We start from the raw sequence: 16,538 nt of genomic DNA on the forward strand, positions 1-16,538 counted from the left end.
GTCACATGTGGTTAGTGATCGTGTCATATAGGGCACATTTCGTAAATACGTCTCGTATTTTACCAGGTCCAGGCAGACATTTGCACCCGTCTCCTAGAGATTGAAACGTATTGTTTAAACAAATCTGCACTGTACAATGGCTACCGCAAGGGGCTCGAGGAATCCCTGCCAACTTCATTATTTCAAATTGAAAGTCATTAGAGAAGGAAATATGTAAAATGTTTTAATGCAGCAATCTGCTGGTTCTAAAAGAATGAGTCTGCCGGCGCTGGTACAGCTCCCTCTGCTTGCTCAACATAAGCATCTCCATAGCTGAAGCAAGAATCATTGGGGGGAGGGCTGCAAAGACAGGGGGAGAGGAGGTGGAGGAGGAGGAGAGGGCTGATTTCTCTCCAGCAGCACCGAGCTGTCCAAACCACAGAAATAGACACAACGGGGAGGGGGGCATGGAGACAGATCTATCATTGTATCACCTTCCTCAGGACCACAGGGGATAAGACAATGCTCATCAACAGGTAAAAGACCCTTGCAGTTTTTTTTTTCCATTTGCAGTATCATTGGCATTGTATTGGGGGAAGGGGGGTATTATTTTTAGGCACAATGCACATACAATCTCCAGCAGTGGGAAGATACATTTATGTATTTGTATCTATTTATGATTCGCAGTCTGTGCTTAGATTATTTACAAATCTGTGCTTTTCACTTAAAAAAATGGTGTTATCATTTTTTTCTGTATTTACTACATAGGCCTCTCTGGATAAGAAGTGAAAACCTAGATAATTGTCAGCATGTGAAGTCTTGGTTAACCCAATGAGTCTCCCTTATGCAGTAGAAGGATAATGTATGGACACAACCTACAGAGAAGAACTCTCTCGATGAGTGCCATGGATCATGTAGGTATAGAATAAGCCCCCACCATTACCATTCTGAGCTCCGGCATGCATCCACCACTCACCTCATACTGAATGGAGGTGTAATCAGGGTTACTAATCCAACATGCAGAAGCTAGGTGACCGCAGGGCCACCGGGAACCAGAGTCAATTCCCTGCAGATCAAGGACCACTGTCACTGCCAGACACAGTCCTCAGGATAGCACTCATCATATCACTGCTTTGCCTATCTTTGTTTGGAAACATAATGCTTTTAGTGGTTTTCCATCGAAAGCCCCAGTTACTGCAAGTGGCCAATCGGTTCATCTTCAACCTCTTGGTTGCCGATATACTGCAGACAGTCCTGGTGATGCCTTGTGTCATTGTTACCTCCCTCCCAGATATTTGGCCTTTGGAACATGGACTCTGTGGTGCAGTAGTGGTGCTAATGCATCTCTTTGCATTCGCCGGCGTTAACACCATTACTGTGGTTTCTGTAGATAAATACTTGGCTATTATTCATCCATTATCTTACCCTACCAAGATGACCCCAAAGAGAGGAAGTCTTCTTATCTTCTTCACGTGGATCCTCAGCGTCCTCCAGAGCACTCCTCCTCTTTACGGATGGGGCAAAGTTGAATTTGATCTCCAAAACCACTATTGCAAAGTACTATGGGCTTCAAGTTATTCGTACACCACGCTCAGCGCCTTATTTTCTTTCATCCTGCCAGTGAGCATTATGTTGGCGTGCTATGGGATGGTGTTCAGAGCAGCCAGGAGGCAAAATGCCTTAGTTCACCCGGTTCAGGCAAATGGATGTGACAGGTCAGATGGGACAAGATCATCTGCATTAAACGCACTTGACAAAACAAGTCATCACAGACCGCTCTACCACTGCAAAGCAGCCAAGGTTATCTTTGCTATTTTATCATCCTATATAATCAGTATGGGCCCTTATAGTGTCCTGAGCATTGTCTCCACCTGTGCCGGCACAATCATCCCTAAATGGGTAACATCTATAGTTCTCGTCCTCTTTTTCTTACAGTGTTGTATACATCCTTATATCTATGGATATATGCATAAAAGCTTGAAAAAAGAATTCCTTTTGCTGTTGCATGGATTTTTTTGTAAGCAGGTGCACCCTCAAAATGCCATAGTGGATAGTTATATCATACTGACGGACGGCAGAATCTTTCAGTCTCACTTCTCTACTGGACCTACGGTAAAATTCCTAGAAGAAGAAACTACTATATCTGTCATCACCGGGAAGAGTTTAAATAATCTTAAAATAAAAGACAATAGAAAAGAAATCAGTTCTGCCAATATATCTCCCGAGAAACCGTCCATTCAGCAGAAGACAGATCCTGATTTACCACAACTCATTAGCTGCTAAACAATTGAACTTTTGAGTAAATATGTTAAGGTTTTCTGTATTTCAAGTTGGTTTTAAAAAAAAAAAATTAAGTGTTCAAAGTGGGTTATAAAAAAAAACGTAGTGGTATTGTGTGCAGGTTAACCTCTTCATTGCTGGTGGAGGACTGGAGTGCAGGTTCCTTGGCAATGAAAGGGTCAACCCTTCTAAATTGTGGGCTAAGCTCCGTCTGTTATCGTAGATGTACTGAACCGATAAAACAATTTTTGTACTTAAAAGAAAATATAGAAAATATATCTATAAGACGTTTGGAAGAATAAAGGGAATCTATCATTTTAGTGGGGTTTTTTTTTTTCAAAGGTGCCTGTAAAATATGGTAGAAATATGTTCTTCCATAATATAAGTGCCAAATTGATATTTATTTGTTTCTGTGGATGTTGATTTATGTATTTCATTGACTATACGATTTATGCGATTGTTGTGCTTATTCTATGTATTACCTTTTCCGTTTGCGTTACACATTTACGTTAATGAAATATATACCAGAATACCAGTGGCATAGCTGCTAGCACTCGCCCTTTTTTCCTCACTGGGAGCTGGCACCCAAGGGATCACACAATTATCAGCTTCCAATATGACTAAAGCGGTCATCTGTGCCTACTGTACCTAGCAGCAGAATGAGTAATAGGTTAGGGTCACCTTAGGGCCTACAGAGTTCCCTCGGTCTGTTCTTGTTGCTAAGCCACTGATAACAGAACATGCATTAAGGGAAAAAAATGCAGACAAATATGGACCTATAGATTGTCTTCAAACATGAGTACTTACTATAAAAAGCCATTGGGAGAGTCATCCTGGAATAATTTGTTAATGATGGTTAACCCCAGGGCCTACATGCATTTGCAGCTGTGTACAATAGAGGCATGCAGGCACTGTGATTAGTAATTGCAATTTTCTGCCATATTGCTTGCATTATACGCCTGTGTTGAAATGAACAGCCCATGCAGGTAGACACTGGGAACCGTGTGAGTAAATTCTGTATGATTGTGTATGGGGACGTTCCCACGTTCAGGATTTGCTGCGGTTTTGACGCTGCGTATTTATGCAGCGTCAAAAATGCAGCGGCCAGATGTTACAGCATAGAGGATGTGATTTCTAGAAATCCCATGTCCACCATGCATGTATGTGCAGCTGCGGATCACCCGCGGACGCTGACATGCGGCGCGTCTTTCAGATCGGTAGCATGTCAATTTATTTTGCGTAGACGCAAGACGCAACAGAAATTTCCACAATATAATGTATTAGATGCGGTAAATCCACACAGTTCATTGAACGCATGCAGATTTACCTGCGTGAATAGAACGCAGAATTTTGGATGTAGCGAAAATATGCTGCCTCCAAAATGCTACTACTTCCTGATCATGGGCACAAAGCCGAAGAAATGTAGCTTTACTGCTTTCACTATTTTTCAGTTTGATTTTACATGTTTATGTTAGTCCAACAGCTTAATACCATAAGACCAAGGTGCCATACTCATTTTCCGTTACTTTTAGGGTTGTCAGGACAATTTTTGGGTGTGATCAGCAAGTGGAAAATTGGCCTGTCAAAAAATATCAAGCAAATGTTTAGATCAGAAGTAGATGTCTCAGATCTATTTATTTTCCTTGGAAAAATGGATATTGGTAATATGACTCATTGAAAGAAATGGCAGTGAAGATGTGAAACGGGATATTTGAGAGACCAAAAGACAACTGCCTTCTTTTATGGATGTTTTACGGGGTTGTCGGGACATTAGCATTGATGGCCTATCCATAAGATAGGTCATGAATGTCTGATCAGTGGGGGTGAGACACCCTGCAACCCAATCGATCAGCTGTATGATTGCATGTTCTGCAAGTATAGCACTTGTATCTATAAGAGTGAATAGAGTCGTTCTCATGTCTGCGATTTTTCATGCATCAAGCGGTCCGTGCAAAATCGCTGAGACATGTCTGAATTGTTGAATGAATTTAATTATTAACCAGCATATATGTAAGTACTTGGCTAAGAACACACTTATTAACCAAAGGCAGCATGGGTTTGTAGCAAACAAGTCAAGCTAGACTAGTTTATTTTCCTTCTATGATGGAATCACTGACTGGGTGGATCAGGGAAATGCAGTAGATATTGTATATCTTGACTTCAGCAAAGCATTTGATAAAGTATCTCATACTATCCTTATTGAAAAAATGACCAAGTATGGGATTGACAAGGCTACGGTTAGTTGGGTTCATAACTGGCTCAGTGATTGTACTCAAAAGGTAGTAATAAATGGTTGCACATCCAATTCAAGTTGGGTACCACAAGGGTCTGTCCTGGCCCCAGTGTTTTCAACATTTTTATAAATGATCTAGATAACTGGTCAGATTTGCTGACGATGCAAAGCTAGGAGGGACAGCTAACACTAGAGAAGACAGAGAAAGGATGCAGAAGGATCTAGATAAGCTTGAACAATGGGCAAAGACTAAAAGAATGGTATTTAACACGGAGAAATGCAAGATTGTACATTTGGGCAAGACAAATGAAAATTACTTCTACAGAATGGGAGGAATAGAACTAAGCAATAGCACGTGTGAAAAAGACTTAGTTGGTCATATACTGTTTACTAGGCCTCTTTCATTACAACTCTCTAATAAAAAAGAGGCCTTGTTACCCATAGCGACCAATCAGAGCTCCGTTTACATTTCTTAAACTGTTGTGGAAAGTTCAAGCTATGCTGTGATTGGTTGCTGTGGGCAACAAGATCTGTTCAGAACTGAGGACATGTGAGACAACTATTCATCTCTAGTTTGTAATTGTTACTTACAGGGAGCGCTACGGAAAATGAAGATGTGCATCTTGTCTATTTTGCCTCTATATCCAAAAAAATAACATTTTATATATATAGTTTTTAACGGAAATCTATTGCAAAATATGGTCATAAGTCAACACCCCATGGGCTGTGCAGGCGATCACATGTAATATATCTATAGATATTTTATTTATTACATATTTTATTTATTTCTTAGTATTTTTCAACTGCCTTATGATTGTAAAGCAGTGTATAAACCAACAAGTTCTTTGCAGTAATGATGGTTAAAACAATGTCATGTATCATGGCACAGTCATGATAAACTATCACATGCTAAAAGTTTAAAGGGGGCTGTCCACCTTTGGGACAATGTTTTTTTTTAATTAAATGCACGTATTTAGGGTTAAAAATCATGTATACAATTCGGTTTTATTAAAAATATTGCACCATTTGCCTTCTACAGCCTCAGCATTGTGCTGTTTAATGCTGGCTGTAAAATGAGTTAACTAAGAATCCATCAGTAAGCTTGTTCTGATGGCCTGGCAGAATTTGTATCTCCTCTCTGTCTTTTTCTGAAGTCCTCTCCGCTGGTTTATGACAAGAAACCATATCAAAGACAATAAATGAAAGAGTCCGTTAAAAGCTAAAACATTTTAATGAAACCCAATTGCAAAAATGATTTTTAACCCCAAATGTACGCATTTAAGTAAAAAAAAAAAAACTAATATATATGTATTGTCTCCAAAGTCGGACTTCACATTATAATGTATTTTCGTGAAAAATTTCCTTTATGTTATTGAAGAATAGGTTACTGAATCTTTAGACAACCTGTATCTCTCTGGCTGTTAGCAAGGCTGTATTTACCAGAAAGCAAAACTGGACCTGGTTAGTTTCATGGGGGGATCCATAAATGGAAGGTTAATTTAGTTGTCTGCCTTATTATTTAGGCTAACTATTAAGGTTAAATGCCTCATTCAGGCGTCCATATATCACTTACATTGACCTATTTGTGTTTTTCATGGATAGAACTAGTACTGATTATAATCTATGGGGATATTCACGCCAGTTTGTTTTTTGTGGACTGGATGTTTGCAAAAAAACAAACAGATGATTCTGTGAAAAAGTGGCACTGATGGCATCCTAGAACTGCCTGATTTCCATGTAAAGGCTATGTGCTCACTGAGCTTCTGAAGGAGTTTTTAGAGCAAAACTCAGAACTCAAAAATTTGAGTTTTTCCTCCAAAAACTCTGCAAAAAAAAAAAACCTTCAATGTGCACATACCCTTATTTTCTATAAAAACCTTGAGCACAATCCATCAGTATTTTTTGGCATATAAGAAAACTGATGGTAAAAAGGACACCGACCAATCATTGAGGAAAATTGATCAATTTTTTCATGTACAAGAAATAAAACGCGGTCTAGATGCGGCCTACAGTAGTTCTCCAGCCGAATGTACATGTTAATGAAAGCCTAATTTTTCTAAAAGCCTGAAAATTTGGATCCTTACTGAAGTTACCCCCAATATGCCTCCTCCATTATGACACGGAATTTCAGCAACAGGCACAGAATGTAGGGGCATTTTGTTGTAAGAGCAGTGCCTGCTTTGGTGGATTGGGCCATTCGTAAATCACGTTGGTGGCCATTTGCTTCACACCGGGACAATACGTGGAAATATATTGCAGCTTCCCCTGGTAATTACAGTCTATTGCTTAGATCTATAGAAGACAATACCTGTGGTTTTTATAAGAAAAAAGGACACAACCTTTTACATTTGTAATGTCAGTCCTCTAAGAGTGTCCGGATTTGCCAATCCTCAGTAAATTTACTGACAGTTCAAAATAGTTCCTTAATCATTTTTATCCTACCTGGTTGAATTAATATATATTGCCAAGATATGTAACTTATCAATCAGTTGTTTGTTTGTTGTTTCTAAGAAAATTGTCATCAAATTTTCAAAGGAATGACATATCTGAGAGGAGCCCATGCATTGCATATCTCTGTTGTATAGGATTCAGGCTGCTTTTTGTATGCACTTTATACGAGAACTAAAGGGTTAATCCAGAGGACAAAGAACTATTTGTACTGAATTCTTCATTAAACAGAACATTTGATTTATCAAAAAGCCTTGAAAGTTCTTTTATGAAACAATTACCCATTATTATTTATCTTTTGATGATTTGTATAACCATTATGTCACATTCACCATCACACCTGAAATATTGCATTACTAAATATTATCCTGTCATACATAAGATGTCATACATAAGACAAGTCATGTCCTTTTCTGACAAATTGTTCAACATCCTGGGTGACATCCAATATGGACAACATGTAGGACTTACCGCCCAACATCAGTCTTCGAAATAGCTCTGCCTAGTTATTAACTTATTATTGCTTCTCCTTGTTGAAAACATCTAGCCAGCATAGTGAGATTTAGGCTTCTTTCAAGTCTCAATTTTTCACATAAGGGGCAGACAGACGGCCGTATTTCTCATGTGAGAATCGCATCACCATACACAGACTGACCCGACACCTTTCCTGACCTGAGCGTGTATTTCTATGCAGCTGCCACACTCAGGTCAGGAGAGTCAATGGTGAGTCCGAGGATTGCAATACAATCCTCACACGAGAAATACAGCAGTCTGTCTGCCCTCTAAGATTTCTATCCATATTTTCCACGGATATACGGTAACTTGTTTTCATAGTCTATTAGGCTTTTGATATGGGTCTGGGTTTTTTATGGACCAAGTATCTGCACCAAAACATGGAGACATACGAGTCACGGATGAAGCTAACCAATAAAAGTCTATGGTTCTGTGAAAACTACAACTGTCTGATTGATAGAAGCTTGAAAAAACATCTTGTATCCAAGAAAAAAAAGAATGGATTTAACTGTGATGGTAAAAACTGCCGTAACAACCAAACACTGATGAAACTCAAATCCAAGTCAATTAATTGGTTGATATTTTTGCATATGAGACTAATCACTGAAGTCTGAATTTGCCATCACAGGACAGAGAATGAGAAGAAGGGATGCAAATTACCTCTCCTCCACAAGGAAGAAAATTGGTTTCCTAATGCCACCCATTGGAGGTATCTACCTTAGGCTGCATTTAGACAGATGTATTTCATGGTGCGTAGATGGACCACAATGCCTGGACTAACCATTGCTCTCTTGAATCAAACTTTCAGCTTCATATATACAATGAGCCTTTAAGTTTTTGTTGCGATAAGTCCTGGAATTATGGTCTGTGTGCAATCTGTGAAATACGCTCTCGTAGAAGTTAATATTCAACCCTATAACGAGCCTTGCTACTTGAGTTAGGATATTTAGCCAAAAATGTTGGTCTCTGGGTTGTCTATGGAGACAATCAGTTTAGTCAGTTTAAATTAATGTGCTAGTCAGTTTAATTAATGTGCTAGTCCATGTGAGCGATTTTCCACAAGGGTAGAAAAAATTGCAGCATGCACAAGTCATGTCCACGAGGCAGTGGGGAATGGAAGTGAGCTTATGTGCCTGTCCACAATGTGGATGAGCGCACAAAGTTGTACTTCACACCGAAGGCTGGATAAAATGTCAGATGCTAACTTGTAGGATAACGACCTTGAAAGGGTGGCACTAGAGTGCCGGCTTATTTCTATATTGTGGGAAGGAAATTTGCAGTTAATCAACTAAACAGCTAGCCCCAATGCCCCCATTACCATCAACGTCCATCTTCATTTAATACAGCCGAGATAAACAGCTGGGACACCCTTCTGTTATTGCTCAACTACCACCCAATGTATATTGCCAGCTTTTAGTCATATGCAGATTATAGGAGGCTGTCCAGATAGTATGGACCTATAAGGACTAGATGTACTGTGGCAGATATGAGCTGTCCGTGTATTACATGGATGGTCCATCATCTCATTGGCTGCTATCATGTAATACTTGGTCAGACCCTCATCTACCAGACATTTATGGCTTATTCTTTGGATGTCTAAAATCCACTTAGAATTAAAAGTAAATTATACGGGACATATTATCATGAGATCAAATAAATACAATTTTTCTCCATCCAGTATAAAAGTATAGGTCAATGTAAACATTTTTTTAACAAGGGACTCCATAGGTGATGGCTGTGTCAAATCAATCAGAGACATCCCAATAGGTATGGTCAGAGGCGTAGCTAGGGTTTCAACTTAGGGGGGCGAAACATCTGAGTGGGCCCCTAACCAGTTAACCCTGATTACAGCTACGGTTGCGCACTCTAATTGTGAATATAGGGGAACCTCAGAATATGACCGCACTGTTATTGAAAATAAATCTATATACAAAAACGAACATTGACTTTACCACCATATTGTGACAATATGCAACTTTGATGGTCACAATACTCTGAGTGCCCCTATAACAATGATGCTTAAGTGCCCACTTTACATTTAATAATGTCCCCTAAGTTCCCTCATGTACTGCTCCATTATACACAGTATGGTGAGCTTAAAGCTTCCCTATACACAGTCTAAGGCCCCCACAGCTCCCCTATACACAGTATGGTGATTCTATAACTCCCCTTTACACAGTATGATGTTCCCACTGCTCCCCTCTACACAGAGGCAAATGGATTGTGGTCTTGGGTACTATGACCCCTAGAGGACTAAATGAGTCTCTCTCCTTTTCCTCTTTTCTCTGAATGTGTTTGTTCTTCCAGGCTCCACCTATGGTTTACCTCTAAAAATACATACCTTTATTGATGGTTATTCTTCTTTATCCCCCCCGGGGTCCGGGTACTTGGATTTTGGTTTTAATTGGTTTTTAATACTTTTTAATAATTTGTGTTTTCTGTTCTCTTTTGCTTATGTTTGTTATCTTAAGCAGGAACTCCTCTGATTTTCTGCCATCTACTTGATACCTGCCGATGCTGGAATTACCTGTACATCTGGAATGCACAAATACACACAAGAGACTGGTGCCACATTGTATTCGAAACTGGATTTAAACCTGAACATGACACTTTGTCTATATGTCTGCTATTATTATTGTATATCTCCAGTCGCTCCCCATCTCTATGCATTCTCCCCTTCCCCTTTTCTAGGTGTATATGGGGTTATTTATAAATTGTATACGTCTATTCCTTTCATTGGCGTCACAGTGGGGGTGCGCCTGCGCGCTGTGATCTTGGCCTCCAGCGATGCAGCGGCGTGTCTTTTTTCCTCGTCCGTACGAGCGGGGATTGCTCCTCCTCCCCGCTCGTGCGTGATGATGAGGACGCTCTGCTCCATCTGCTGGGAGCCTCTGATCTGCAGCGCGCATGCGCCGACACGCTCCCTGTGATTGGCCGGCCGGACATCACATGCCGGTTCAAAGGATCATAAAAGGTCCTGTTCTAAAGAAAACTACATCCCCTTGAAAAAGCGGGTCTGTTTACCCGCGAAACGCGCGTCGGGGCACCGGTACCCGGTCCAGGACTCCTGTACTTCGGTCTTTGGTGAGCACTCCATTCCCAGGAACATGTAACTTGATACTTGTGATAATATTGTAGCCTGGGGCTGATGGTGATGTCGCCTATATACGCTGATGTTGCACATTGCACTTTTTTTCTATGGCATACTGTTTGCACTCAGCAATTAATGACTGGATGTGGAGTTACTGTGGCACTTTGATGTTTTTCCTGCATTGTTTGTTTTTGTGACTGTGTGTGTTATAGATATACTATCTGCATTAATAAAATTTCTATTTTTAATATATCTGATTGCTCTTGGCCTCTTTGATAATACAAGTCCCCTCTACACAGTATGATACCACTGCTCCCCTATAGAAAGTATGAGCCCAATGCTCCCTATACACAGTATACTGCTGACAGAACTCCACTATAGAAAGTATAATGCCCCCCAGAGCTCCCCTATATACAGTGTAATGGGCCAACAGCTCCCATATGCACAATATGCCTTCACAGTTCCCTATACACAGTATGATGGGTCTGCAGCTCCCATCAAACAGTATGATGTCCCCCACAGTTCCCCTGTACACAGTATGATGGGCCCACAGCTTCCTTATACACAGTATGATGGGCCCACAGCTTCCTTATACACAGTATGATGGGCCCACAGCTCCCTTATACACAGTATGATGGGCTCGCAGCTCCCTTATACACAGTATGATGTCCCCCACAGTTCCCCTGTACACAGTATGATGGGCCCACAGCTTCCTTATACACAGTATGATGGGCCCGCAGCTCCCTTATATACAGTATGATGAGCCCGCAGCTCCCTTATACACAGTATGATGGACCCGCAGCTCCCTTATACACAGTATGATGGGCCCGCAGCTCCCTTATACACAGTATGATGAGCCCGCAGCTCCCTTATACACAGTATGATGGGCCCGCAGCTCCCTTATACACAGTATGATGGGCCCCCAGCTCCCTTATACATAGTATGATGGGCCCCCAGCTCCCTTATACACAGTATGATGGACCCGCAGCTCCCTTATACACAGTATGATGAGCCCGCAGCTCCCTTATACACAGTATGATGAGCCCGCAGCTCCCTTATACACAGTATGATGGGCCCGCAGCTCCCTTATATATACAGTATGATGGGCCCGCAGCTCCCTTATATACAGTATGATGGACCCGCAGCTCCCTTATACACAGTATGATGGGCCCGCAGCTCCCTTATACACAGTATGATGAGCCCGCAGCTCCCTTATACACAGTATGATGAGCCCGCAGCTCCCTTATACACAGTATGATGGGCCCGCAGCTCCCTTACATACAGTATGATGGACCCGCAGCTCCTTATACACAGTATGATGGGCCCGCAGCTCCCTTATACACAGTATGATGGGCCCGCAGCTCCCTTATACACAGTATGATGGGCCCGCAGCTCCCTTATACACAGTATGATGGGCCCGCAGCTCCCTTATATACAGTATGATGGACCCGCAGCTCCTTTATACACAGTATGATGGACCCGCAGCTCCCTTATACACAGTATGATGGGCCCGCAGCTCCCTTATACACAGTATGATGGGCCCGCAGCTCCCTTATACACAGTATGATGGGCCCGCAGCTCCCTTATATACAGTATGATGGGCCCGCAGCTCCCTTATACACAGTATGATGGGCCCGCAGCTCCCTTATACACAGTATGATGGGCCTGCAGCTCCCTTATATACAGTATGATGGGCCCGCAGCTCCCTTATACACAGTATGATGGACTCACAGCTTCCTTATACACAGTATGATGGACCCGCAGCTCCTTGTCATGATTTGGATGCCCCGGTCATTTACTCATCCTCCGGCATATTCACTATTTTGTGGCACTGCTGCAGTGCAGCTGCTCAAACTTGTGAGCGCAGCTTCTGACTGGCCAGAAGTTAGAAGCTATGTCACAAGCGCTCAATGTAAGACTATGAGGCTATGTGCACTTGTTGCGGATTCGTGTGCGGATTTACCGTGGATTTCCTGTGATTTTGTGCAGATTTCACCTGCATTTTACCACCTGCGGAATCCTATACAGGAGCAGGTGTAAAACGCTGCGGAATCCGCAAAAAGAATTGACATGCTGTGGAAAATACAACGCAGCGTTTCCGCTTGGTATTTTCCGCACCATGTGCACTGCGGATTTGGTCTTCCATAGGTTTACATGGCACTGTAAACCAGATGGAAAACTGCTGCAAATCCGCAGCGGCCAATCTGCACTGTGTGCACATAGCCTGAGAGTGAGAAAGAGGCCAGAATGAGGCTCCCATAGACTCACATTGATTAGTGACCTCTGCGCTGCTCCATGAAACACTGGAGCTGCGGACCAATCACAAACTGCAGGAGACGAAGCCGAGCGGAGACTAAAACAGATGAAAACACCAGAAGGTGAGGATCAGACAGAGGGCAGAGGACGCGGATTGTCAGCACCGCTCCAGCAATGAGATAAAAAATAATGCTGGAGTGGTGCTGTAAATGTGATGCGGCTCTTGGTTACTGTATGCGGGTTCCTTATACTAATACTCATAAAAGACCCAGTTGGGTATGTATCAATAGCCCCCTAACCCCCATCTCCAGCCTCCCCAGACAGCAAATATTATGTGATGGAGTACATATAATATCATAACAAAACATTATAATATTCAGCCCCCAGTGCCCTGTCCCCCCTCCCCCACTTCAGCCTCAATACCCCCATCATCTCACATCCACCCCTCATGCCCTGTCCCACCTCACCCACCTTCTGCCCTCACAGCACCCAATGGTCTCACATTCACCCCCCAGTACCCTGTCCCCCCTCACTCACTTTCAGCCCCCACAATACCCCAATGGTCTCACAGTGACATACCTGAATTTAATAAACCTAATAACTTCCATCCCCAGCACTTACTGATAAAGTTTGCAGGCAGGACCAGGAAGTGTCTAGGCGAAATGCAGGGTGGGCACTAGGACCCAGCGTGCCTGAGCCAATCCCAGCGTGCACAGAGTGACACAGAGTGTGAGAATGCTGCAGCCAGGAAAAGCTTCAGGATCAGGTCAGACGGGCGAAACCATTCACTGCAGGGGGGAGACTGCAGCCGGCCACTGTGCTAATAGCCAGCTTGCAGAGTCTCCATCAGACGGAGCAGACATTATACTGCTCTGCTCCTATGCGGTGTTCTGCCTCCTCACAGAAGTGGCCCTGGCTCCCAGTGGGCTCCTTCATGTGACAGGGCCCGGGGCGATGGCCCCCTCTGCCCCCCCAGTAGCTACGCTACTGGGTATGGTGCAAGATGTTAAAGAAACATGAAAACTCTATACTCATTTGGTGACCATCCATCACCTATGGAGTCCCTTGTTAAGAAAAAAATCTATACATTAACCTATACTACATATACTGGATGGAGGAAGATTGTACTAATTTGATATCATGATAATATCCATAACTTACTGTAAATTCAAACTGGATTTTAGACATCCAAAGAATATGTCATAAATGTCTGGTAGATGAGGCTCCCGCCCTTGCAACCTGCCTCTCAGGAATGGGGTCCCATCTCTAGTCGCTGGGGACGGAGAGCTGACGTCCTATGAGCTACTCCATGCATTCACTTGTATGGGTATTCTGAAAATTGAAGAGTAAAAGGAGCTCAGCATCAATAACAGGCGCAACATATAAGTTGTACAAGACTGTTTCTTATTTTTAAAAAAATCCTTTTATTCTAACACACAGAGCTAACTTTGCTTTCTAGAATGATACATTTTTGCAATGTTAAGGTTCTTTTAAATTGGCTGATATTTGCCCAATGCTCCTTCCCTTAGTTGGCATAAACGAGCTGCCAATCACCTGACAAACAAGCATAACTTTTTTCATATGAACAGATCTTTTATGTCGGCAAAAAAAATCCTTGCTGTCAAATAATGAAAACGAAATCCTTTTTGGCAGCAGCACGTGATCCTGTGGAAATGGTGGATGTGCTACCAACAAAATGCATGATATACATGGAGTGATTGTATCATGAATGATTGCTCTTCCCCATAAAGTTTTTTCTGACCTGTGTAAATGGACCAGTAAATGAGAGCCAAAATATGGTCAATCTGCGATTGTTAGTGGGCCGAAACATGTCCATCTATTTGGACATTTACACTCATGAAATGCAGACATAAAGGGGAATTTCCATTAAAGAATAAATAAATAAAAATGTCGTTATTTTTAAATAATTTTGTCCAGCATGGAAAGTTATGAAACTTCGCAAATCACTTTATTAGGGAATTTTTCTTTATTGTTGTAAAAATAAAATTGCATGTAAGTTGTTTCCAAATCTCTACTTTCCCTCACTCTGTTTGCCGGATGCTTCAGAACGTACTCATTTGGAGTACAGATGATGGCAGTGAAGGGATCAGCTCAGCACCCGTGTCTCACTAAGGGCCCTTTGAGATGTCCATGATCATCAGTCCGATCTCGGATCACAATGCACGGATTGGCCGCGTGCCTTCCGACCCAATTGTGACAGTCTCATAAAGATATATGAAGATGTCACGCTCGAGACGCGCTGCCAGTTCGTGCATTGTAATCCGAGATCGGACCGATGATGATCACGAATGTCTGAAAGAGCATAACACTCAGAGAAGGAGACTTGTACTGACACATCACTGCCATCATCTGTACTCCAAATGAGTACGTACTGATAGCAATGCAGCTGAAGCCGGCAATAGGGAGAAGCCGGGGGTTTAGAAGCCACTTACATGCATTTTTTTTTAAGGAATTAAGTGATCCCCTAATGAAGTGATTTGTAATGTTGCATAACTTTACATGCTGACAAAATTAAAAAAAATGAAAGCTAGTTACTCTACAAGTGATTTCCGTCCTTCCATTGAGTAACAAGACAAGTATGTCACTAACTTTTCTTCCACAGATCTCCTAAAATATTGTGTAGAGACAGAGTGCTTGCACCATCCGGAGAATTCTCTGTAGTAATCCCTTTGTATTATCACCTGTAAGTCTCACATCCATGATTAAGTCACTGTCACAGCACATTTTCATGAAGTATAAGGGCAGAAGGTGGTGACAGGCTTCAAATCATAATGAAAATCAAAACACTCTGGCCAGATGTAATGTGGAGGCTTTCACACTATATTTCCCCAACCAGCATGAAAGCGCTGTGAAAAGAGCATGTTACGCTCTGTCCTTATGCTGGGGAGAAGCGCTTGCGTGACACCAGCTTTAATGTTGCTTGCCAACATCCATTGTCGCTAACAAATGTCAAATAACCGTGATGAGTTCGGCCAGGCGGCCAGCTTTATGGACTTCTTAGGGTATGTGTCCACGTTCAGGATTGCATCAGGATTTGGTCAGGATTTTACATCAGTATTTGTAAGCCAAAACCAGGAGTGGGTGATAAATACAGAAGTGGTGCATATGTTTCTATTATACTTTTCCTCTGATTGTTCCACTCCTGGTTTTTGCTTACAAATACTGATGAAAAATCCTGACCAAATCCTGATGCAATTCTGAACGTGGACACATACCCTTACTTGGTCAAAGCTAAAACTCCAAACCGAAATTTGGAAATTTCCAATCAAGAAGCTTTATCCAGTAATTAGCAGTCAGAATTGAGTGGTTATAGTAATGTCGTAAGATAAGGATTACAAAATCTCATATATGAGGCTGGGGCTAGAAGACATCATTGGGAAACTCGTAAATCAAAGACTACAGTCACACAATTAAGAATTTCACTAATCACAATTGTCTGACTTTTTGCTGCTATGAGAAGATCCTCCAAATCTTTGTTTCCTATAGGGAAACACACAATTCAACATTCTTATTTTTTCAGATTTTTTTTATTAAAAACTTGTAACCTTTTTTTTCTTCTAACTTTATGTGTGCACATTGCGGCTAGCCAGAGAGCAGGAAACACCCACAATATCTCACCTTGCCATATCTCACCTTGTTATTTAGTGGCGTTGAAATTCCACTCTTTGCATAGCTCAAGCAGATTAACAAAAAAAAAAATTCTGTTGCTAATCATGA

At 41.9% G+C, this 16,538-nt stretch overlaps 1 protein-coding gene across 1 annotated transcript; it reads left to right on the top strand.

Annotated features, from left to right (window-relative positions):
• Positions 1 to 857: 857 nt before the first annotated feature.
• On the top strand, positions 858 to 2,386 carry GPR101 (G protein-coupled receptor 101). The gene has a single exon (XM_077285270.1). It carries the CDS (start codon positions 997 to 999, stop codon positions 2,260 to 2,262), a length of 1,266 nt encoding a protein of 421 aa, XP_077141385.1. The 5' UTR covers positions 858 to 996; the 3' UTR covers positions 2,263 to 2,386.
• Positions 2,387 to 16,538: the final 14,152 nt, after the last annotated feature.

Source organism: Ranitomeya variabilis, chromosome 2, assembly GCF_051348905.1.
Source record: "Ranitomeya variabilis isolate aRanVar5 chromosome 2, aRanVar5.hap1, whole genome shotgun sequence".
NCBI classification, from domain to species: Eukaryota; Metazoa; Chordata; class Amphibia; order Anura; family Dendrobatidae; genus Ranitomeya; species Ranitomeya variabilis.